Source organism: Nomia melanderi, chromosome 8 (genome assembly GCF_051020985.1).
Source record: "Nomia melanderi isolate GNS246 chromosome 8, iyNomMela1, whole genome shotgun sequence".
Lineage (NCBI taxonomy): Eukaryota > Metazoa > Arthropoda > Insecta > Hymenoptera > Halictidae > Nomia > Nomia melanderi.
Genome location: NC_135006.1, coordinates 16,322,108 through 16,347,083, shown reverse-complemented (window position 1 = coordinate 16,347,083; position 24,976 = coordinate 16,322,108). Strand labels below are relative to the sequence as shown.

The following is a 24,976-nucleotide window of genomic DNA, read 5'->3' as shown; positions in this document are numbered from 1 at the left end:
GTTAGCAGATATCGTTTAAATATACAATTTAAAATTCTTTTGTTAATATCCATAATACTCTTTGAAGTTCTTATCATTTCTCGAATAATGAATTTTTATATCATATTAAACATATTGGATTGATAATATTTTTAATTCGTGTGATCCAATGAGGAAGAAAAGACTTTAAAAGAAAACGGATAATCATGATTTCTATAATTTTTCATATATCATTAGAAAATTAAAGGTTGTCCAGAAGTTTAAAGACCAGAGTATATTAAGATATCAAACTTTAATGCATACCAATAATGTATGATATGACACTTTTCTGGTGGAAGTTACGTTAGACATTTAATGAATTTCGTTACATGATGGTAGGCGGAACCGATGTAGGAAAACCAATTATTATCGCCATCATACCGGATGACGTCAGCTAGTGTACTGGTAGTAGGAAAATGAGTACGCGGTGGGCTACGTGGCAACCAATAACGGTACGCCACATATGACGTTAGCCTTTTCCACCAGTCGCGCTCAGGCTTGATGTGAATAGTTTGAGGATGTTCGTTGAGGGGTCAAATGCTGCAGTCTATCAGTTCGATTACATCAGCTAGAAAGTATTCGACACGATATTTTCTTTGACGGGGAAGTTATGTACCGAACCAGTAGCTTACCGGCAGTTCAAGGCATGAGAAGTCTCCAGGAGAGACCAATACCTTAGTAAAGTTCTAAACAAGTGATAGTGGTCACAGTCGTTCTATATCGAATGGCAGATTATGAGCGTACTGAAGAGTGTTATCATCACATTGCCTAAGGGCCTGTCAAAGGCACCTGGAATTATTTCTGGTAACGAGTTATCAGAACCTGTTACAAAACTTAATTTCGCTACCTCTATATTGACGGAGAAGTCAAGAATGGATACGAAAAGGTTTACCAAACATGAAAGTATTCAGGATGAAAGTGCATTGTTCAAATCGGATACCTGCGTCCGTGGGAAAAAACGTCGACTGGATCACTTAACGTGGGAGGAGAAGCTACAAAGAAAGTATGTTGACTTCTGATAACCGGACTCCATTGCTTTAAAATGTGCCCTTAATTAAAATATTTGTCCACTCTACTTCAAACATTTCGGATTGATAATATTCGGCTGTTGTTTATAGGAAATTGAAAAATAGAGTAGCTGCTCAAACTTCTCGGGATCGCAAGAAAGCCAAACTCGATGAATTAGAAGACACTGTTAAAACGTTGCGAGAACAGAACGAGTTATTAACACAGGAATGTACTATGCTAAGATCTCAAAATGAATTATTGGTAACAGAGACAAAGAGATTGAGGAAGGAAAAGGATTCAAAGAATTCAGGAGAATTGATCTGTTCAGTGTGTCAAGGTCGTGTCAGCTGTGCTGTGTCCTCACTGGGATCTACAGTATCCCCTAATTACCCTCTGCAGCAGGGTGGAGCAACACAGCTGGCACAATCCCTGACACTAACCCCAGGAGCAACAATTCTTCTGAAGATATTGACCATTTACCTCCTCTTGAAGAACTATTCGGGGACCTCCAAGGAGATGACTACATCGAAAGACTTGAAGAACTTGCAGAAAGCCTTCTGCGAGAAGTTACCGCAGAAGTGGAAGCAAATCCTCGTAGAACAAGTGAACAAGTGAATATTTTAATACTTTAATAATTTCGTTAATGAATACGTAGTATTCTAGTATAATGTTAAAACTTCCTACATATTAAAGAAATGAATGAATCGTTTAAGGAGCAGGAATTGTAAATGTTGTTCAAAATTATTAGACTGTATATTGAAGTATAAGTTCTCATGTACCAAAAGCATTTCATTCATTTCTAAATTAACATCATTTATTTGCAACTCAGTCTTCCCTTCATTAATGGTGCGTCAATTGTGCCTTGTGTAGGTCTCAGTCACAGAAGATACAGTTGAGGAATGTAATCGTTCAGAAGGAATGGTGGGGCAGACATCAGAAAATGTGGAAACCAGTGGAAGCTGTAGAAGCTTGAGCACCTACCAACCGTGGCATCCTGTTACCAGCACAGTTACTACACCTTGTACTCATAATACAAACACACCTGTATCAATCAAATCGGAAGTCGAAGTTAAGCAAGAAGTCGATACACACGATTTGGATACTGTGTACGGCACCTACGACGAAACTACTAATTCTATAACAATCATTTATCCGGGTGAAGAAAATGGTGTTGCCATTCAAGAGTGCGTTCAAGAAGTGAGCACTGACGGTATCTGCACGGCCGAAGAATCATTGTATTACACACCCAGTTGTTACTATTCCAATGAATTTTCACCGTCTTACACGTGCACAGACTCTATGTCACCGTCGAGCATACATTCCGAAGATATGGACAATGGTTCCATACAAACAAAGTTAGATTCGAACGCGTCCGATTGCGGTTACGAATCTCACGATTCTCCAGCACCCGATGTACGAAATGACAAGAGTACCGTAACCCTCGCAGATCTTTGGCACGAAAGTTTTTCCGAATTGTTTCCTACGTTAGCCTGACAGTTTCGGCAAATAAAAAAGACGATTGCTGTTGGATCGTCTCTACTAAGTCTGTGATACAACCTAATGGAGCTTAGGAATGACAAGATTTTTTACTTAACTGTATTTGAGACTTATCTCTTTCTTTTCTACGTTTCCTCCGTAGGAAATAATAATAGCACAATTGTTACACAAATACAAAAAAACACATCATAAACTACGTAGCCAGTACGTACAATCGAATGTACGATTACATGTGTATTTTTATATCTGCATAGATATTACTAAGTTTGTTTTAAAGAAAAGAACACGCAGGTTACAAATCGTCGTAGAAATTTTGTAAACACTTTTACTTAACAGTCTATTGTTAATGTATATAATATTTATTGAATGTTTACTAGTGAGGTAACAAGTGGTGTATTACTGTGCAACAGTATGTCAAATAAACAATAAAACCAAAAACTCATATTTCTTTTTTCATTATCTTACGTATTTAATTATTCTGCTTTATCAGTTCATTTAATATTTTATTGATGATTATTTCGATCCGTTAAAATTATTTTCTAATACAATGTAGGAAAGTCTGATTTCAATACAAATTGTGAAGAATTAACAGGGGGATATTGACTGTTATTATAGTGCGTTGCAATAGCGTAGATATATATATACTTTGTAAAAATGTATTTAACAAAAGAGTTGCGGTTGTTAATCATACCGTGAAACAATTTCACCATATGGCAGCTATTTCATTCTGACATATTATTTAACGGATACGTTATTAGTAAAAACAAGCTACTAATTAGCACCCTTTATTAATCCTTAGACAATATGGTCAATGTAAAGTACCTGATATAAAATGCTCCTAAAAATATTAGTAGCTGAGCCCTTATTAAGGACATTGGAAGTGTAACGATGACTGTAAATACCTTAATACCTTATCGTTTGCGATAAGAGAGAACAAATAAACGATACGTGATACATTAATTGCATAGTCGCACCATATCGAACGTCGCTGTTCATAAGAATCTCAAGGGACTGTTTCGTGTCATAACGTCAAGCTTATATCGATAAAGTACATGTTATACCTTAAAACGACTAAAGCGATTGCATGCTCTATACGCGAGAACATACGCGAGTAGTCCATAAAATTGTAAATAGTACCAAGCGAAACAGTCCATTGTTTGTCGTTATTCATTATGTTACAATTATGAATACTTTTCTAAAAATTCCTAACCGAACAACTTGTCGAAACACCCGTGACAATAGGGTTTGTCGTTTTGTTCTTTGAAGGTACCTTTGTTTAGCTGTTTCAGACAGAACGCGCACACGAAGTGTTGTGGATGGAATTTCCGGAACATAGCGGTTATGCAACGACCTGGAACAACGACGCTTATTAGTATTCTGATACCGTTCAAGTTCAAGGACATTAACCTGTTATCTAACTGAATTTCCGACGATGAAAATACGGATAAACAAGAACAGCATATCAATTCCGAATGTTAACGACGAGAGTCGACTCGTTTTCAATAGTTTTAACAGGTTAAAATCATTATAAATACGATTGAATGCATGGAAACCTGTAATTGGTTTATGACATCCCGCGCATAGGGAACCTCTCTTGGCATGATAGTGTGTCTCGCAATACGGTAGGCCTTCGTGATCGAAAAATGAGCCTCCTTGAAATTTTTGTCTACAGTCCTGCGAATTAAAACAAAAAGATGTACGTGAACCGAGGGTTTCTTAAAAAAAAAATACGCGGAGTCATTGGACGTAACCATAACAATGGATAGTAAACAAATATTGGTTGCTTATTTTATCACGAATGACTCGGCAAGAGAATGACCCACGGCATAAAAATACACCATGACCAGTACACATACGAGTCACAGGTGGCAAATGCCTCCGTGATAAATTAAATATCCCTCGTAAAAAATCGAATACCCTTCTATCCTATATCGATATAGAAAACGTCTTCAATCAAATCCAGTAACCACGTTTACGATAGTATTCTCCCATAATTTTAAGCATCGAAACGACACGAAACGCTCGCGTCCTGCCACACACCTCTCCTCAACGAAGACATATGGCAGACACAGCGCCAGAGTCTGTATCTGTTGATTCTTTTGTGTTGTGTGTGTTTTTGTTTTCTTTTTTCGTTTTTTTTTTGTTTTCAATTTATTTTTATTTGTCATACAATACTAGAAACTGCTATCAGAGCTTTCACGATCGATCATTATTAATCAATATTAATCCTCTAGACTAGATAAAGAACATATGTATAATCTGAATCTGATTTAGAATTCGTGTATCCGATGAAATCTCGCGGACAGAACACTATCGAGCCTCGATGCATGCCCTAAACTGTTACGCGTTTGTGTACTGTACATCTATATATGTTGTGTGTATATATGTTGTGTGTGGATACTTCTGTGTCTGCAATATGAAATCAATGAACGTTTCGAAGCGGAATATACGACGACGAAGCCTCGTCGGTGCGTTTCTCCGTTGCATTGCCTAAACACCTGTTGAGAAAATGGGGAGCCGGGGGGGGGGGTGGAGGCATGCCAAGCTCCGCATCGATAGAGCTTGGCGACATATATAATCATAGGGGGACAATAGGGCATTTCACATAAGAAATGGAAGCAACGCGACACGGGTTTCGCGTCGTTTATGCTTCCTCCTCCTCCTCTTCCTCTTCGTCGTCGACTCCAACGCATTTCGGGCAAACAGGTTTGCCCTCCATGGCGTAAAACGACTTTCCGGACACCGGTTTCTTGCAATCCTGTAATTTTCACAGGACATGAGTCTACATTTCCGATATGCGTCCTTACTGTTGAGGCTTTCAGGCGTAAGCTGTACGCCCAGGAAAAGTTACTCCGATATTTTCCTGGTATTGTAATTATCTTGTAATTATCTTGTCAATAAAAGCCACGGTTCACACTTGAAATCCTCAACGGCAAGAACCGTACAATGCCGGCCAGTGAAAGCCTAAAAATCCCCTGATCTAATGGAACTCTATCAATTCCAGGTACTCCGTCGGCGTACGAGGAAACCCCGAAGCGTTGCTGCAAACAAAAAGGCACACGTCGTGTTTTAGTCCTCTGACCAACGAACACCTACCCTGCAAACGAAACAGTCGGGGTGCCATTGACTGTTCAGCGCGGATATATAGTTCTCCATGATGGCGCGGTTACAGCCGCCGCATTTCGGCGCGAACATGTCGAAGTAGTCCTCCCTGCAGTACGGCTTCCCGTCCCGCTCATGGAACCCTTCCTCGCCGAATTGTTTGCCGCACTGGGCGCAGAAGAAGTGTTCCGTATGCCAAGTTTTCTCCAGGGCGGTTACGCATTTCTGAAAATAGTTCGGAGAACGGTGACAGCGGTCGACTAATTCGAGGAAGAGACTCTCGACAACCACCAGGGTCTCTAAGATCTTACATCCAAGATGGGGCCGTTGCAGTAGGCGCAGCGAGGAGAAAACAGATTGTGGTAATCCGACTCGCAGTACGGTTGACCTTCCCTCTCGAAGAAGTTCCTCGTGCCTAGCTCCTGGTTGCAGTGGGTACAAGTGAAGTGTTCGGGATGCCACGTTTTCCCCAGGGCAGTGATCACCTGTGAAAAAGATATTCAGCGTTAGTCGATCGAACGCGATCCTCCGAGTACCGTAAAAGCTCGTGTACTACGCGCGCATCGGTTTCTCCTCGTGTCGTCCCGTTGAAATGGGAGCGCGTATTTTACTCGAGGTTTTACGGCGACGCCGGGTGACGTCGGTGAGCGGTCGTCGGTCAACACCACTGGTCGTTAATTACTTGTCCCACGATAGGCTTCTCGCAGGCGCTGCAGCATCCCTTCTGAGTAGTGTTCACACCTTGACGACTCATGTCTGCCTGAAGATTCCCTAGCATAGAATCCAACTGATTCTGTTTGTGTTGAGTGGCTGGCTGCGGGGTATAAGGCTCTCCGTGTTGCTGTTGATAATGGTGGGTGGTGTGCGTCTCGGTGATGTGAATCCTAGTCTGCGTGCCCTCGGGTGGCAGCGGACTCTGCGAGCTCTTGGTAGCTTTGTTCGGCTTCGCGTAAGGCGAGTCGGTCACTGTCTGATGTTGATGGGAACCACTATTGATCTGTAAAACGTAGAATGTTCTGTGAAAGGTGGGCGTGTGTTTAGCGTCGTTTTTCAGAATTTATTATTCCTGGTTATACGAAGCGGACGATAGGAAGACAGCTGGTAGGAAGAAGCGTTAGAAGGCGAAGAGGAACAACGGCGCGGTCGAACGCGAAATAAAATAGCCCAGTTGGATGCGTCGAGGATAAGGGGAAAATGTCAAGATACCGGTAAAGCGATGAATCCTCGAAGGAAGCCGCGAGTCCGGCCGGTCTCGATTGGCTCAGGCGAGCTTGCAGACTGGCTGAAAGCTTTGAGAGATTTCGTGGATCAGTATTGACCCCCACCTCCTATATTTTCCCTCCACCGGGACCACGGAAAATCGGCGGAGGCGAGAAAAAGGAGACATGCAGAAGGAGAGAAGGAGAAGCGGATTCTGACGGTCGGTCGCGACTGGTGGTAGATGGTGGAATGGAAGTTATTTTGGTAACCTAGGGAGCCAAGAATGGGCAGGAGTAGTTTTCACGCCGCTGTTTTCTCATTCTGTAGTGACTTTTAATAGTAAGCAAACATTACAAAAGCTTATTGCACCCGCGTCCAATTAAACGGACCCACGTATCGCGTAATCGACTCTAGAAGAATGGTGTCGGTCAACAGGTATCCTTGAAGGTAACGATTCTCAGGCAAGCTAGTGAAAGGGTTCAGGGCCACGAGAAGAGGTGTCAGTTCGATCAGCCGAAGGATATCGTGGCAATAGAAAACCTACCCCTTTGCTACCCCTTTAGACTAACTTTGAAAAACCTAAACTGAAAATCCTGGGACCGAAAACCTCGACCGACCTAATCCTGTGAAAGACGATGTTACCTGTGGTTCCCATAGAGTTACTAATTCCTCGGATCGTTTCCAAAGTATACGTTCTAAGTAACTAACCAGCGTCGACTTAACGTTTTCACGATTATTATACCTTAAAGTCGGACAGGGAAGCCATAAGGTCGTCGAGTTCCTTGGTAGCATTGCTCGCTGTGTGGCCGTTCGTGTAGCCTCTCTGCGCCTCCATCCTATTCAACGAGCCGTGCCTCGAGGGGTAACCATCGTAGACGGGTTGAATCTCGGTGGACGTTTCCTGAATGGTAACTTTGACTCTTCCGTCGGAAGAGTAGTCCCTGATCAGGAAAATCGCGGGGTTAGTCTCGCGACGGCGGGTTCTCGCGGCCCGAGAAAACAACGACGGTCTCCGAACAGAGCCCTTCTATGGTAAATGAGAAGCTCACCCGTTAGGCACCGCGGTGCTCAGCTCCTCGAGCAACGAGTCGACGGTGGGCCTCGACGCAGACATGCTGCTTGGAGAACGAAGCAGCGGGCTAGTGTCGCCATTGATTCCGCCGGAGGAAACGCGGTTCTCTACGATCATCGATATATCCGGGTGATAAGTTTGAAAACCTCGGGTCTCCCGTTTCTTTGGGTTCACGGGTTCCCTGGCTCTTGACGCTCGGACGATCGATTCGCGCGTAAAAAATGATCTAACGGCGGGGCATTCTATCCACCCAATGCTGATTGCGTTGGTTCCTCGGTCGCTCGAGCGTTAAGACCGGTATCGTTAACCTGTTAACCGGGAGAGACGATCAATTCGTTGAACTTTCCGTTACGATCGTTTTCGCCCGCTTCGATTACGTTTGAACGGAAAGCGATATAATCGGGAAATCGATCGGTTAACAGGTTACACTACTAAATCAGATCAGTCTCATTGTACTTTTCACTGTTCACCGAACGAAGGGGAGGGGGATCGTGACTACACGGTGAAGCGAGGTGACTAAATCAGCCGCGAAAATAGGATGCTGACCTCTTTCTTGATAATGCGCGTTGTAACGGGCATTGCTGAGATCTTGGAGCAGAGTGTCCAGCTCCGATAGATTGTTGTTCAGCGAGGGCATTTTCCCTCCGGTGCTGCTCTTCCCGATAGTCTCCTCGATGGCCTCCCGGTTCTGATATGTAGGCTGTAACAAAATTCATTACGATCGTGTCCGTGATTGCTTCGGTATCCGATCCGACCAATTCTGAACGGCAGAAACAGGGGACCAATAATTCCGATAATAACGATACAAACGATAAGATAACCAAGCGTCGGTCTTCCGTTGGAAAATAACCGACGATCCCGTTTTCGATAATTAACCGATGGATCGAAGGCGGCGAGACCGTCGCTCGCGACGGGGGAAAGAATAGGCACCTCGAGCGTCGTTGGCTCGATGGGGAAAAAGAAATCGCCTCGAACGCACTGCCAAGTTCCCGTAGAAGCACATTATTTCAATGCATGATGTCACTGGGTGCCCACGACGCGCACGACGTTTTGTAAATACATTATCAATTGGGTGGACGAGTGCGCGGGGGACAAGGCGTCATACACTTTTAATAGAAACCCCTGCGGCCAGCCGGTCGACGGATTCTCGCGTTTCTTGCAAAATCCTCGGATTCGTTAAGCTCGCTCCGACCAGTTGGAAATGAATGGGGCGCGTCGAATCGACCTCGACGGTGGTCCAAGGTCTGAAGAGATCGAGCGATCAACGAAGAGGACGCTGCAGTTACCTCGATATCTTCGAAGGGAAACGATGCACCGCGGCGGAGGAAAAATCTCTTATCCTTTCATTTTTTTTTCGCGATCGAACCGGCGCAACGATACGTCCCGATGGTGGAAACTAGGTTGCTCGGTGAGTTGTCGATCCAAAAATATCCATAGGCGAACCACATCGCCCCGGAGAAACATGTCGCGGTACATCGAGAGCCTGTGTCCTGCGGACGGCTGGTTCGGATCTCACGGACCCGTTCTCCGAATCGCGGAGTCTCGCAACCGCGGCCGCGCTCGATGCCGGTCGACTGTTCAAGGCTGCTGGATCAAAAAATAAACACCGGGGACTGCGAGACAACCCGCGGTCCGCGAAACCCATAACTCTGCAATCCACCGGAGACGCCGAAACCGCTCGAACTTCAGTGTCTGATCTCCGACTGTTCCCGGTCAAAGAGCGAGAACGATGGACTAGCAAACCGTCGCAGACTTTGACCGATCTAATTGTTCTCGTGACGTTCCTAATGATGCTGGTTAGATCATAAGACGCTACCACTCGAATCCGCTTTCTCGAAACTCGTCTATGAAAGAAAAATCTAACGTTTCCACCGCACGTGCGCGTCGCCGATGAATCGATGCACTGTGCGCAGTTTGCGCAACGTCCTCGAATTCGCACGGACACGCAATCGTTTCGCTGCGTGCTAAATCCGAATCAAAGGGAAAGCTTGACGGTCCCGACCTTCGATGACGTTCGCGGACGCGTTTGTTCGATTTTTTTACCCCTTTCAGCGCTAAGACGCTCGACGTCCGAGCGTTTCCCTTTTGTTTGGCATGCGTTCACAGCGCTGAAGGGGCTGAAAGATTTTACAGCCGAAAATGAGAACTCTTAACTTTCAACTGTCATCGCGCTGCGGCAAATTCATTTTTCATTAGTGTCACTCCATGCATTTTAAACGTGTTAACGCGCCAGCCAAAATTGGGTTCCGAGCAGGAACGGTGACTGTAAGACACATCCGTGAAAGGAGGTTTTAACCTTGCGGATATATACTCTTCAAAATAAGGGAACGTTTATCAAACGAAGTTGATTAGTCTTCACGCAGGAAGTTTCTTATCACTGGAACTACCAAATAGGTCAAACTGACTCATTTCGAGACTACCTTTCAAGTAGTGGAAGGATATAAATGTTTCCCTAGGAAATTATTAAATAATTTGATTCGGTGATACACGAGCCAGAATACAAGTAAATCGAGATGTTCGGTTAATTCGACTGCTCGGCAGTTACAGTATCGAAGACGCATCGGCAGCATTTCCGATCGGATCGAAAAGTTTGGCGGCAACGAGCGTCCCACGAGACCGTGGACTGTTCCAAGAGCCACGATACGCGAACGTGTCACGTTTTATGATTTACGCCAAGAACGTTCGTCAAACCGTGAAGACTATTATCCTACCGGTGGACAAGCGACACACATAAATTGCGAACGCCGTCTCGTCTCGATCTTGCTCGGATATTCGCACCGGAAACCTCCAATTTACTTGGGGACTTTATCTTCTCGCTGCCTTTTCTTTTCCCAATCTTCCCTTTTATATCTTTTGGCAGAACCGAATGCGATCGCGTGGGTGCAATAAAATCTATTTATACGTCAAAGCTCCAGGGATCTTCGAAAAGACATTCGCCACGCGTATTTACCACCGCCGTGCCGAAAGTGGCATAGAAATCATGTCTTCGCAGGCGCAAAACATTTTCCGCTTCTCGACGACCGCGTACCGCCAGATGTTATCAATTTTTTAAGAAGCGCCTCACGAGGTTTCAAATAATGGAAAAAAACAGTGCGACCTCGACGGAAACTTCGTTGACCCGAGTTGTTAAAGGTGAAATCAGCAGGTTGAATGATTCACGAACAAGATTGAGCGGGCGTAGCGCGACGATGATCGATGCAATGACCCGACCAACCGGTCGGTCTAACTGAATTAGTTCTAATTAACGTTTCGTAATCCGCCTCGTTGCTACTCGCTTAACAGAAGCGTTCGACGGCTGCGATAGGAACTAACAATCGAAAATTCTAATTTCAAATAGTAGAATCGAAGGAATCGTCCAATAAATCATAATTCAATCCTTCGAATTAGAACCTGCTCGTACACTCGAAGTTATTTCGGTTACCATCTGATATTTGGGGAATATTATTCGCCAGAAGATGTTCGAATTAACTTTTGTTACGCGGATGTTGTTGATCGCGACGCGGACGCAACCGTGACACGCCGGTTATTGTGCAACGGGGGGACGCACAAGCGGATGGAGCCGAGACATTGGGCAAGGAGGCTCGAAGCAATTAAGTTTCGGATGAAGTTGTATTTTATAGTAAGTATCGGTTTTGGCAATTGCCCACTGTGCAGTTGGCTCGCGCGAGTCCCCGCGTTCCGCGCGAACTGGGAAATTTTCTGGCCGAGCCGGGGCACGTCGAAAACCTGAATAATAGACGAGCATACCGCTCGCATAAAAGAATCGATATTGCAGCGGGGGAACGTAACAGGTGTTCCATCGGGGGAGCAAGATCGATAACAGTTAAGAGACCCGTATTCGCTCTGAAGCTCGCTTCCTCCGCGACGCGCGTTCCCTCCGTCCGCGTATTTTTACATCCACCTGTGTACGTTTCACTCCTTTTCTTTTTTTCCCTTCTGCCTAGTATCTTTCCGCTCGCGTTTGTTCGCTCGCGTCTGTTTCTCATTTTAGGAACAACCGCGTCGATATTATTAACGCGGCCGAGTCCTTCCGAACGAGCCAAATTCCCGTTTACTTATACACGCGTTTTATCATTGCGAAAATATTTTTGGTAATCGGTCAATTCCGTTTCGGATCATTGAATAATTCACGGTAATGGACGACGATAAGAGCTGGCCCGCGACGCAATTAATCATCGCGGCGAGACAGGCTCCGCTGCAAATCGCCGTGTAACAAGTAAACTGCGCGTGTTTATGCAATCGTTCGGCTCCGAGGATGAATTCCGATATACTTGGGATAATAAGTCAATTGTGGAGCATACGATTGTACATCGTGCACAACGGAAATATCGATTCCGAATGAAAATATTAAAAGCACGATATTCCATTGGATTTCAGAATTCCTCAAGGTCAAATTACGTGACGTTGCAGGCGCCAAATCTCGTGTATCATAGCGTAGCGTGTATTTTCTTCTCTTCTCTTTGTTTCTAAATGTCGGCTAACGTTTACCGTACAATACAGACGAATCATTGTTATTGATATACAAGATTCAACCCTTTGCCGACGAATGTCGACATTTAGGCGAGATGAAATTCTCGTATTTCGAAGACCAAGTCTCAAACAGCCGATTTAATTATTTGAACAGCGAGAGATCAGCACACACTTCCTCTATTTTCTATTGTTTAAGCAATCTATGTATAATTTAACTTCATCCGACGAAAGTTTCCTATGTTTCTAAGAACCTTTGACCGCAAAGGGTTAAAAGCAACTCGGCGCCGGATCGTTCCGAAGTAATTCGTGTTCCGCAGAGGCGAAAGCTTCATCGCGCGTAACCCGAGCCCACTTCGCATCTGATTTTTACAGACCCGTAGTTTTTGTGTGCTGGCGATTCGGCCGGTCAATTTTAGAGGCAATATCGGGGCTAATTTTAACTATCGCTTGCGTCATCGGCCCGTGTATTCTGGAATGTATCTATTTTGCACAACGCCCCGGTACACCGATCGTTCGCAATTCCTTCTGAAATCAGGATATTTCCAATCGCCGAGCGCGTTGAATGATTTTCGTTCGAGTGGGTTTAATGGTACCGTCATTGCCAAGAAAATTATAAGAGGTACGGTCGTTTTATCAATGCGGAGACACCGGAGAGCGATTTTCGTTAGCTAGATACATGCGATATACCGATGGACGTTTTCGTGGGGGAGTCTCGGCCGATCGCTCTATTTCGAGACGTTATGGAGAATCGAGCGAAGGCCACCGCGGAATTCGAAACGGTGCTGGTGAACACCGCGAAGCAGCGAGTGCTACGTGTCACCCTCGCCATCTATCCCAGAACGCTACACTTTGAACGGCCGCGCGACACCTCCGGACATCCGTCGATAAGACAACGCGAAAAACCCGCGAGCCGGGAACAGTGGGTTTTCTTGTTACTCGACGGTCGGTTAATGGCGTGTCAATTTACAATCTCGGTTGCCAAGTCGCTCGCAACGAAAATTCATGGATGACACGAAACATAGTTTAGTCTGAAATGGAACGTAAGTGGCGATAGTGAAATATTATATGACGAACGTCCGTTTGTACTGTTTTTGTTAGACAAACGGGGTGGTAATCCCATTGGAATTCTGACAGTTAATTCATATTCACCTGCATCCTTGGAGATAATCTAGCTTTCTTGGTTATTTGGTCGGAGATTCTTGGATGATTAAGTTGTGTCATAATACCCACCAGCAGTGTGTACGATGCGTATTATAGGTACATTTATCGTTGAATAAATCACGTTTATTACAGTAGTAGGCGTAAACGATTAACAGGTTAATTGGCCCGTAAACATGTTCTACATACCGATTGCGCCGGAAGCGGTGAGGTTCTATTATCGTAGGATCTGTACGCAGCGGTTCGGGCGCCGTTCAATGATCCATAACCAGGCGTCGCGTTGCTACCGACGTGATTTCCTTCTGACGACACTGTGTTTTGCAGGTCTGCCAGCAGCGCATCTGGAATCAATAACACGGAGTTAAGATCTTCGATCGGTCTCAAGGATTCGAGGAAGAGTCATCTCTCCGGATGCGACAAGTCGTCTAATTTTTTATAAAGCGGTGACTTCAACTGTCGCGCATGTTACGATAATTACACATCCAAAGACAATTCACAACTCTTTCCCGTTAAACAATGGGGGGAACCGCTGTAGTCGCACGTTCGTGCGATTGCAAAATGTTTAAACATAGAATCGAGTCGGCGTCACGGTTGCACAGGAAAAATGCACACGTTCCGATAGCCCGAAGCGAGGAAAGAAAAAAAAAACAATGACGCAAGCCCCGTTTGATAAGTAAAGCTTCAAGGTAAACACGAAAGGTGGCCCTGGTTACGCAAACGAAAGAGAACGGATCATTTACCGAGGCTGAGAAGATTCGTCTCCGTCTTCTCGGTATTGTACACTTCATAGAAACTGTCCACTTGGGTCTGTGACTCGCATCCTGCTTCCATCGCGAAAATAAATCACGACACACCCACTGCTTTCAGAACGTCGAACTCCGCTCTACGGATTTCCGGCGGAATCGGAACCGCGGCCGGGGGACACCCACGGGGAACTAAAATTTTTCTGCGTGCACGCAGGAGGAATTAATTTGTCACCTCCGCGAGATACCGGCCCGGAATCGCGCAGGAGACGCTGAATCAGCGATAAAAAAGAAGAAAAAAGAACGTTCACGCCTATGTATGCGCAGAACAACCGGCGATAAGTTTACCAACACTTCGAGCACAGGCAATTCGACGCGCTCGCGCGATCGGAAAAAGCGTGTTATCGATAAAACGAAACGAGCTTTTAGATTTTCCCTTACGGCGTGCGTTCGAGCACCCGACGATAATCCTCGACGATTCGATTAAAGTGTCACGTGTCGCACGGGATACGGAAAGGATTAACACGTGCACGCGCGCGAACGCGTCTGGCACGATCGGTGAAACGGTACTGATTGTCAATAAAGTTACTCGGTAAGGCGACCGGCTTTGGGACCAGAGAATAGAAACCTGGAGGAGGCGAATTGGCCTGGAGGAGGAGAAAGAACAGGAACATGGAGGGAGTATTCTCATAACGAGGGAAGTAGGAACGCGACGGCTGGTTCACGATGGAAGTGTAACCTAGTCGGCTCCGTGGCGCGAGCTACGGAGAAACGTATCGTCGCCGCAGAACATGTTTGTGGGCTGTGTACATGTGCGTGTATGTACGATAGTCCCGAATCGAGTAAGCGCACATGGGTCTTCGTAGAATGGGAAGCATTCTCTGAACAGTTCTAGATCGTCTGACACTGTTCTACGAAAGTTACGGAAGCTAAGGTCATCGTAACTGTGCTCTCAGACCTATTAGTTACGAAATATTATTTCTGCACCTGGTGCAGACGTGTATGCTAATAAAAGGAAGATCACGTTATTTATATTTGTATTTTAACTCACATGTATTTGCATTAATACTCTGGGATATTAAACCGGGAATAGTAAACTATTGAAAACGGTCGACCACCGTTGTAACATGAGTCATCTTTCGATCGATAAAGTAGATCAAACATTTACTGTTACGAATGTAAACAAACGATTGTTTAATTGTTTGCACAGGACTTGCAGCTCGTAACCAAGTCTAGTGAGATAGAAAGAAAGAGAGAGAGAATTGTCGGTTTACGTTGTACATTTTTATAGGATTCACGTAAAAAGCTTATCGAACGACCAGCAGCCGTCCACTTGAATGAAACAATATTGGCAAGCAGCCTGCTGGAGCTTTCCCGAATCTATTTTACACTTATGAATCATACGGTCGATTCGGCCGTCAATATTGCGTAGTACGCGTAACGCAAGATCGCTGTAACTCTCCGAGCAATTACCCGTCCATCAAACGGGGATATATGATCGATAAATCATGTAAGAGTATTCTAGCTCGTACGTGACCTTCGCGTAAATGGGCACAGGATCACGATTGTCGCAGTACGATTCGTAAGATCGTCGCTGGAATTCGTGCGATTCTGCTTAATGCTGTTAACGAGAAATTACCGGATGAGTCAAAATGCACGCGTAACGTTGAAAGTTGCGGTCAAATCGGGAGAAATGTGTTTTCATTATTTTACACGGGAAATGACGCATCGGTAGTTTTAGCTGCTTAGTAGTTCTGGCGTTAATATTACGACCATCGGTGCAAGTACTTCTGTACTTCAGGTCTCTTCTCCCGAAAAGCAGAGCGTACGACCGGACAGACAAACCTGCACAGTGCAGCTACTTACTGATATATTGTTCCCAGCGTGCGTGTTTCTGGATGGTCGCCAAGCGAACCGGCGTTATTGGTGACACGGGTCTCATAATCTCGGTCATCTTACTGAGCTTTCAACGGTGTGACATCAAAGTCTGCCGAAACGGAGAAAACGGGAACGGATTCGATCGGTTCTAGTTACGAGTGTATCTGCGAAGAACAAAACGATCAGCGAGACGGTCGCCTTTGACCATCCGTCTCCTGAATTCACTGAGCACTGATTTCCGTGGACCCTACGACCGATTATAAACACAGAGGAGGAACAGCGATGTCGAGATCGCAATTCGAACAAAGGGAAAACGTTAAAAATAAATGTCGCTCTGTTGCCAATTACGTTTATTACAGACTTTATGCACAACCAAAAACCGTGAGCACGTGTTGCCGCGGTGTAAACAAATGCAAAAATAAATGCTCAAGGGAAGAGTGTCTTTCTTCTTCGAGAGAAACCAATGAAAGAAGATAGTGTATCATAGAAGAGCGGAATGAAATTATTGGGAACGATGCAGCAGCGATTATGAAACGAATCACTGTATTTCCGCACTCTAATTCGCGGGAGGATCTGAAAAAATTACGGGGGGTTGCTCACGTGCGAGAACAGAGAGTGTCGGGTTAGCGAGCAGATTATCGATAGGAGCCGCGGATGTGCTGCGGGATGGGATGAAACTGGCAACACGTGTTGTTTTTCAGGCTGCATCTATAGAATCTGTGTTACGTGAATTCATCTCCTCCTCCCTCCTCCATCCCTATTCTAACATCCCCCACTTCAACTTCGTCGTTCTCCATCTCCGTTACGCGTTTTCATTTACATACGATAGTCATATAGTTTTCACCTAGATCTTCACCGACGCCGAACAAGCGCCGACAAACTTCCCAAAAATAACTACATCTGTGCAGAGACGTAGCGTGGCTAGTACATCAAGGTTCCAGGATAAACAGGACTGCTCCGGAAACTTTGAGAAACCGGGAACTCCTGGTCGTTGACGACGCTTCCATTTGAAGCGATGAAATAATTCGTTCTAGCGTTAATTCGCTCGATTGCCACCCTACTATTCCACATTTTATCATCGAATCTACCATCGGACTTGAACGTCAAGTATAATTTATTCATGCAATTACGTTCGACTGCGTAGGAAGTTGAATGACGCGGTGTCCTGCCTGATATGGACTCGCGTAGATCGATCACGGCGCGATTCAGGAAGAAGAAATACCTACGCAGGCTTACCTTGGATCACTAAATGATTTTCAATGTAATGACATGCGCTGTCAACAAGCGTAGCTTCCGTGCGACCATAAAGAAGCTTTCAAGACCCGATACATCGTGATGGGAGGCGTAGGAATGCACAAGCGTATAAATAGCAACAGAAAATTCCAGGAGAAATTATATAACTTTCGTCGATAATCGTAAATAACAGAAGTTTACCTTTGATTCGGATCGTTGTGTTTACATTTATCATTGTTTGCACAATTGACAGTGAAGTGCCGTCAATAAAGAAGAAACCCGTAATCGATAAGGCAGTACTTTGCGTCGAAGCTGACGCTACGATTATCGGATAGATGGCGCGGACTCGAGAACCGATACGTGGGTATTTTTAATTCGAACTTCATTCGATGGGTACAGAGATCGGTCACATTCTTCGAAGCACGTATTTCCATAAAAAGATCGTCGGTAAATAATGACTTGAACAATTATTTCAGAAAGTTTAGTGTCAAGGCAACCCACATTGTAGGTGAAAGGTATTCTTTAAAAAAAAGAAAAAAAGAGTTATCTTGTGAACCGTTGCATCGTGAGTCAGCCGTTTAGACGGAATTAAATGGGCGTCTTAAAAATAATTTGGAAACGGTTACAGTAATTTTAGAAATAATGAACGGTACGATCCGACGCTGGTTACGTATCAAAGTAACTAATTTACGTGTTAACCTTTGAAAATATGCCAGAAATACAATTTTGACAGTGATTCAAGTGCACTATAAGCTTCTAGAAGCGTACAGATACGCGATTCACGGAAGAACAGCATTTGTGAATAAAATTGAGTAATCATTCGAGTAGCTACGGCTCGCACTTGAATCAAAGGTTATCGCGTCGCTGAACCTATCGTATTTCTAAACCGATCACTGAATGAACAACTACAATACCGTGGAATTTACGCGTCTAGTGTAAATATTTAACGAATCATCCTGGACAACTTGACAATTTTACTATGCACGAGAACGTGAACCTATTTTATTTGAATCTAATAAAATGTTCAATTCCACGTCTACGAATTAATCCGTAGTATACCACTGCCAAACCTCGTAGGAGTAAGAAGATCGTTTGATTCGTTTGTTATTAAATATTTTGACGCGAGCCGCGAACCGACGAAAAAGGATGAATTCTATGACAGGCAATTGAGCTTAATTCGAAAGACCGCTGTGACACATTATCGCGCGGATCCGCGAGTCCGAGGTCTATTTAGAAATGTACCGCATTCGTATCACAGAAAGACCCGCGAGACTAATTTCTAATTCATATTCCGAACAATGTTCTTATTAGACATGCAAAGAGGTCGCATATGTATATAGTAGGAGGAAAAAATATTCATACATTACAGATTGCTAGTCGCAAATGTTAACATTGACACTAGTTTAACGTTACACAATGTTCTAGTAAGATACTTTGTTATCCAATCGTTTCGACGACGAGAAATAATAAAAAATAAATGTTTCATAAAAACAGGACTGTGGGTGTTAATCAATCGAATTATATTCCGAAGTAGGAAACTTTTCTGTCGAGCTGTCATTCCGGTGACGAGAAACAGCGGCATATGAATGTTCTCTTGCGTTAGTAGAAGCACGCGTGTATTCGCGAGTACAAGGAACGGTTTACTAACGTCCACTCGTTTCTTACATCCTCATTTAGAAAACAAGAACGGGTTAAAATAAGCACGGTAAAATCAACGAACGTAAAAGTAAGTGATTGGAAACTCACACCCAGGAGGCAATCCCTTTTTGACGGTAATTTTGTAGGGCTGATAGATAGCGCCTGGATCTACTTTCCCGTACATACTTCTATCCATCGCCATGATTTCCCCGTTTCGTTTTGTTTCTCACGCACCACTTATCAATTGTTGCACCGATACTTATCAACTTTCTCGCACACATGCAGAACCACGAATCCACTGCGCGATGCACGAATATACTATTATGCAGCAGTTTTACCGCGGCAATGTTTCTCTTTGCAGTCTATCACGAGCGACTCAGCTGTATAGACGATCGATAGGTGGCGGGGATGCACACGCCAAACAGCCACTTGTTGAATGCCGTTTGCGAATTTTACACATTACGAGCACGCGAGTGCTTCGATTCCCCGTATACCGGTCTCCGACAAATTATTCTGGGAACGATTGTATCCATTGATCGATAACTTTTTACATAGGAGTCTCTTTTGCCACGTCCCAATAAAGATTTTATTTTATCTGTCAAAGGGTACTTAAGGTCCGCAGTTCAAACAGGGCCAATTGTTTCCTAAACAGTCACTACCCCATCCCTTGACACTAGAATTACCAAGCAGTCGTGATACCCGATCGGTACTTATAGAAATTACGAGAGTGGTTTTTAAGATTTCTCACGACTTGTACTGTAATGAAATTTGAAATTAGTCTGTTCCGAATGGTTTAGCAATTCTGCCGTTAACATACAACAAAACGATGGACGTGTGTACTATCAACTGTCCCGTGATGAACCGTGCTTGACCAAGGGAAAACGAGAAGTTCAAACGTGCAAGTATATTTCAGGCGCTCGCCCGTAATCGCACGCCGTCGAACCTCCTCTCCCCGCAACGCCAAAAGCACGAGGGACAACGCTGCTGTAAATACACTAAAAATACGTGGAATCGTTGGCACATGACAACTCAGAAAACACTAGTTCGCGATATTACATGTACTCCGGAGGCAGCCCTTCCGGTTCAGGCTCTCGTCTCTCCATGACAATCCTTAATCGCTTATCCGAGGAAGATAATACTCAACGATACATTCAACAGCTTTTCGTTTTCTATTTATCTATCTGCGTATTCTTTAATTACAGTGTATCGAAGTACTTGATTGCGCTTGCATCGGTTTATTCTCGACTCGTATGGGGAAAAGTAAACTACATGTATCATTTTTGTTTGTTCTTCGTTGTATTTATACTAACATCGAGGTTCGAAAAGTTATTTAATTAAGAAGGTACGGTGCCTTTTCAACGTTTTTAATACCTCCGAATGACGTTAATTGTATATTTAAGGGGTATTCAAATTAAACTTAAATTTTATGAAATATACAAATAAATCTAATATGATTTCACTGTACTGAATTTATGGTTTTTCAACAAGTAATTAGTTTTACATGCGCGAAAGGATAACAGAACTTTAAAGAAATTGTCAATGACATGTTTATTTGTATTTCATGTTATTGTGACCCGATGTAAATTAAGTACCCTATGTACGAGAACGGAATAACTGAGAAACGAGAGAGACGGGTGAGGATGCAACAATGATGAAATGGAGATGATTTCTTTAGGTTTTTATAATATTTTAACAGTGCATTTGAATTTTGTAACGGGATGTGATACTGATCAATTTAACGGATAAAACACAGGCGAGCAAGATTACGAGTTTATAATTAAAGGTTATAGAATATATTTGCACTCTTAAATGGAAACTTAATAGTGCTATATAATTTCCTGGATATAGTTATAAATATCATGCTATAAGGAAGCAAACATCTGTCAGATAATTTATCAGTGTTCTGCCTAAAAAATTGTCAACTTATAAAACAGAGAGAATAAAATGCATAGGCTCGCTTCTTTTTACTTTTTATAAACAGTTTTATGGGAATAAACATTAAAATAACATTTATACCGTACACTGTTAAAAGAAAAAAAATTATATAAATATATATTTACGCGTGTAACGACACTCTGACAGTCTAAGATTCAAATTTGAGGTTAACTTAATATTAATACGTTCAATTTTAAAGTTACTCACCTAAATCGTCCATACTTAATATATGTTGATCTTCTGTACACGAATTCACAAATTATGCTCAAATTTTGATAATTTCGATGATTTACTGGGGAAAAATGCGTAAAAACCGAATTCTCAACCAACTCGTCCGAGTTTGGCAAACCAAACATCAAATATGGAGAACCCGGTCCTTAAACACACAATTCCCATTTATCTTGTCTACCCCTTAGAGAAAATAGTAACTTGGGATTTAATCTTAACGTCCCCCTTATCTCTTTTATTATAATGTATTTACAACAATAGTAGAAACATACAAATAATACTTTATTTATGGCATCAGTTGAAATATACAATGATAAAATTATTGTACAATAATTTAAATTATTTTACCACGAAGAAAAATCATTAAATGAATTTGTCACAAGCTTCTTCTTCTTTGTCACAGGTTCAATATTGGACTCTGTCTTTTCCATTCTATAAATAAAATAAAATAGTTAATAATGTCCTAGCATGTTGCAAACCTATGTAAGTAGGTATACATGTAACTCTATATGTATTTTAATATTACTTTTCTTCATCTTTGTTCATCTTGATATATTTTCCTACACCCGATCGGTATATTTTCAACTCATTTTTCTCCTTTTTACTGAAAGATTTATTTTTTGCTGCTTCTTGAGCTAACCGCACTACTTCAGCCGCATGTTCAGCGGTCAACTGTTCGTCTGCTTCTTGAAAAGGATCAACAAAAAATTGAGCCTTCTGAATAATTATATCCTCTATTGGTCTATCTTTGTTATCAACTTCTACTTTTTCGATAGCATTTAAGGTTTCCAGTCCACCCACTATTTTGCCAAACACAGTATGTTTTCGATCTAAATGTCTACACGATCGAAAAGTGATGAAACTGTAATGAAAATAAATGTAATTAGAAAGAGTATTTATAAATATATAGAAATACATTATAGAATTTATACAATTGAGATCCATTTGTGTTGGGACCAGAATTTGCCATTGATAAAATTCCTCTTCCTTGATGAATCAAGTTTGGTTTAAATTCGTCTTCAAACTTTTTGCCCCAAATAGATGTTCCTCCATTACCAGTATTTGTAGGATCACCACTTTGTATCTAAATTTTATAATAATTTCTTTATTCTTCACAATATCTAGGTAACAAAATAATAAATGTACCATAAAATTTCGTATAGACCTATGAAATTTTGTTCCATCATAGTAACCATTCTGGCAATGGTTTATGAAGTTTTCACAAGTTTTTGGAACAAGATCACAATGAAGTTTCAAATTCAAAGCACCAAAATTTGTAACCTCACATACCCTGAAAAAAATTACTATCGAGTTCAACAAGAAGCATAGAGGAAATATTATATTCTTACCTTTCTTTTTAATCCTTTCATATTGTACTAAATCTTCTGCAATAATTGCTGCTTGGTGTGTTGTTTCTGTTGGCATTACTGTTGACGTAAAACCAGCAGCAACAGCTCCAGTAGAGTAATGTGCCTATAAGTGAATATAATTATGTCTTTACACATGATAAAACTATAATATTGAATAACATTAATATACAAACAGCATTATAGATATCTGCTTTTGGTTGTGAAATTTCCAGTTTGGTTTCTGTTTGTTTGTAATCTCTGTCCAATTCAGCCAATATTTCCTTAGTTTCCATGGATACAGTCTTTAATTTTGCATTCGGATTATTTCGTTCCTTAGCAGTTTCTAGAAACTTATCATTAATTCTTCTATATACAAACAAATATTTTCAAAAACATAAGATGTAAACCATTACCTTCATCTTCCATTTTTATATTATTTTTAATGTGATGAAAAGTTGATAAATTAAATTTTGTTGCATCATTTGGATCTTGAATTGTGATGATATCCTTTCTTACAAAAGGTTCATCACTTATTAAATCTCTCCAATTACGCGTTTTTATATTTAATTGTTCCACTGACTAAAAAATACTGACAATGAATTAAGTACTTGAAAACAAATTTTATGTTAATACAAACCTCATATGAAAACACATTCCTTGTTGTTTTAATAGCAACAATATGAGAATGTTTAGTAAATAATTTGAAAAGAACTGGACAATGATATTGTCCTTCTGCATTTTTACAAAAGTTTAACTTTATTAAGGTCTTTGGATCTAAAGGTTTTCCTGTGACAGGATTATGTTTGAATCTTTTTATATAATCCAGTATTGCTTCTAATTCAAAGATATTCCCTTCAGGATCGCAGTAAGGATGTTGAAACGGTTGTAAGGATAAACAGCAATGATCATATGGTAAACGACGAAATGTTGTATCTTCATTTTCTTCAGATGTTCCTGCCTTTTTCCCACCATATAATGTGGACCATTCTGTATATGTTAAATACCTACAAGAATCAAAAAGATATGTTGATAAAATGATATAAAAAAAGGCAGAACGTTTTTGATAGTTCACTATGAAATTTGTTTATATCTTACATTTTATCCTTTTGATGTTGACGTTTACCCATTTTGACTCTTTTATGTAATACCCCTTATTAATTTCTTTTGAATAAAATAGTCACATATACGGGAATTACGATTCGGATTTCAACGCTTTACTGAGGATTGTACAGTGTGCACTGTACACAAAGGCAAACTCCTATTATCTTGCAATACTGTAGAAATCTAGGGTAATTATTATTTTCAGTGATTAGCAGTGCAAAGAAACTAGATTTATCTTTCAATGTCGCCAACGCGAAGCAATCAAATGTACTATATTGTTTAATACGTAAACAAAAGCAGAAATTATTTTATAAAAGCTTACAAAAATGTCTAAAATATTGAGAAAGGGCCAAATGGCAATGAAAGCAGCAAAAGTAGATCATTCTTCAAAATTGCGAGTGATTATTCCTGCAGGAATGGCATCCGCCAAACCACCTCTTGGATCACAACTTGGACAGGTTAAAAAAACCTTTACTTTTAAATAAAATGATATAAACTTCATGTATAAAGAAATTTAATTTCCTGTATAATTAATAAATGAATATTTTCTTTTACAGAGAAATATAAATGTAGTAAACTTTTGTAAAGAGTTTAACCAACGGACAGAAAACATTAAGCAAGGTATACCTCTTCCATGTCGAGTGAAAGTAAAAGAGAACAATACTTTCGATTTAGTTATACATAATCCTCCAGCTACATATTTTTTGAAACATGCTGCTGGAATAGAAAAGGGAAGAATGTGTAAAGGTATAAAGAATTGTATGAATAATGTAAACAAATTGATACCATTGAATATTTTATATGAGTATAAACATATTTCAGGCGAAATAGCTGGTAAAATAACATTTAAACATTTATATGAAATTGCACGTATTAAAGCAACTGATCCACCCTTAGCATTAATGACTTTACAACAAATTTGTCAAATGCTTGTTGGTATAGCACGTAGTTGTGGCATTGAAGTTGTACGTTCATTAGATCCTGTAGAATATGAAGAATTTATGAAGCAACGAGAAGAGAATGTAAGGCTTCGAAAAGAAGAAGCTGAATTATCTAAACAAACTAAATTACTTAGGACAGTATAATTAGGGCTTAATATATTAAACTAATAAAAATCTTAAGTCAATAAATATACAATGATCTATAGTTACATATTATCAAAATATGTTGTATATATTATTTTACCTTCATTCATGCATCATTTAAAATCATTTTATGGTTGCCAGTGGTTAAGTAATATTAGTAAGATCTTTCTGAAAGAGTTTTTTTTTTTTAAATGGACTGTAAAGTTTTCTTAGCCATTCAAAATCGATTTTTGAGATTTAAAATAAGGAATGCTTAGACAT

General features: G+C 41.6%; 4 protein-coding genes across 10 annotated transcripts; 2 read left to right on the top strand and 2 right to left on the bottom strand.

Moving 5' to 3' along the window:
• Positions 1–490: 490 nt before the first annotated feature.
• Positions 491–2,965, top strand: Xbp1 (X box binding protein 1). The gene is made up of 3 exons (XM_031989794.2): positions 491–1,021; positions 1,137–1,637; positions 1,897–2,965. The coding sequence occupies exons 1-3, from the start codon at positions 753–755 to the stop codon at positions 1,997–1,999; spliced, it is 873 nt and encodes a 290-aa protein (XP_031845654.1). The 5' UTR covers positions 491–752; the 3' UTR covers positions 2,000–2,965.
• Positions 2,966–3,292: 327 nt separating this feature from the next.
• Positions 3,293–21,329, bottom strand: Pax (paxillin). Of its 7 annotated transcripts, XM_031989785.2 has the most exons (11): positions 16,747–16,798; positions 16,135–16,310; positions 13,715–13,866; positions 8,444–8,597; positions 7,875–8,004; positions 7,568–7,766; positions 6,308–6,622; positions 5,937–6,110; positions 5,620–5,850; positions 4,077–4,197; positions 3,293–3,874 (listed from the first exon to the last, which is right to left on the bottom strand). In XM_031989785.2, the coding sequence occupies exons 2-11, from the start codon at positions 16,220–16,222 to the stop codon at positions 3,729–3,731; spliced, it is 1,710 nt and encodes a 569-aa protein (XP_031845645.1). In that variant the 5' UTR covers positions 16,223–16,310; positions 16,747–16,798; the 3' UTR covers positions 3,293–3,728. The 7 variants fall into 7 exon arrangements, with proteins under 7 accessions (XP_031845645.1, XP_031845648.1, XP_031845643.1 ...); XM_031989788.2 differs by lacking the exons at positions 16,135–16,310; positions 16,747–16,798 and adding an exon at positions 21,160–21,329; XM_031989783.2 differs by lacking the exons at positions 16,135–16,310; positions 16,747–16,798 and adding an exon at positions 19,126–19,463.
• A 112-nt stretch (positions 21,330–21,441) lies between these two features.
• On the bottom strand, positions 21,442–23,808 carry LOC116432644 (RING-type E3 ubiquitin-protein ligase PPIL2). The gene is given in 10 exon segments (XM_076370297.1): positions 21,442–21,612; positions 21,707–22,042; positions 22,113–22,264; positions 22,327–22,457; positions 22,460–22,471; positions 22,530–22,653; positions 22,724–22,872; positions 22,943–23,108; positions 23,167–23,533; positions 23,625–23,808. Coding segments are annotated over 10 exon segments (1,557 nt in total). The 5' UTR covers positions 23,657–23,808; the 3' UTR covers positions 21,442–21,524.
• Positions 23,809–23,856: 48 nt separating this feature from the next.
• On the top strand, positions 23,857–24,793 carry mRpL11 (mitochondrial ribosomal protein L11). Its single transcript, XM_031989795.2, has 3 exons — positions 23,857–24,088; positions 24,188–24,377; positions 24,453–24,793. The coding sequence occupies exons 1-3, from the start codon at positions 23,957–23,959 to the stop codon at positions 24,713–24,715; spliced, it is 585 nt and encodes a 194-aa protein (XP_031845655.1). The 5' UTR covers positions 23,857–23,956; the 3' UTR covers positions 24,716–24,793.
• Positions 24,794–24,976: the final 183 nt, after the last annotated feature.

Excerpts from the sequence above, each read along its gene's own strand:
- Pax (XM_031989783.2), bottom strand. The coding sequence starts at position 19,219 with ATGGCGATGGATAGAAGTATGTACGGGAAAGTAGATCCAGGCGCTATC. Across the intron at positions 8,598-13,714 it reads CACCGCTTCCGGCGCAATCG|CCTACATATCAGAACCGGGA; the intron begins GTATGTAGAACA and ends ATTTTGTTACAG. Across the intron at positions 6,111-6,307 it reads AGAAGCCTATCGTGGGACAA|GTGATCACTGCCCTGGGGAA; the intron begins GTAATTAACGAC and ends TCTTTTTCACAG.
- mRpL11 (XM_031989795.2), top strand. The coding sequence starts at position 23,957 with ATGTCTAAAATATTGAGAAAGGGCCAAATGGCAATGAAAGCAGCAAAA. Across the intron at positions 24,089-24,187 it reads TTGGATCACAACTTGGACAG|AGAAATATAAATGTAGTAAA; the intron begins GTTAAAAAAACC and ends TTTCTTTTACAG. Across the intron at positions 24,378-24,452 it reads AAAGGGAAGAATGTGTAAAG|GCGAAATAGCTGGTAAAATA; the intron begins GTATAAAGAATT and ends AACATATTTCAG.
- Xbp1 (XM_031989794.2), top strand. The coding sequence starts at position 753 with ATGAGCGTACTGAAGAGTGTTATCATCACATTGCCTAAGGGCCTGTCA. Across the intron at positions 1,022-1,136 it reads GAGGAGAAGCTACAAAGAAA|GAAATTGAAAAATAGAGTAG; the intron begins GTATGTTGACTT and ends TGTTGTTTATAG. Across the intron at positions 1,638-1,896 it reads CTCGTAGAACAAGTGAACAA|GTCTCAGTCACAGAAGATAC; the intron begins GTGAATATTTTA and ends TGCCTTGTGTAG.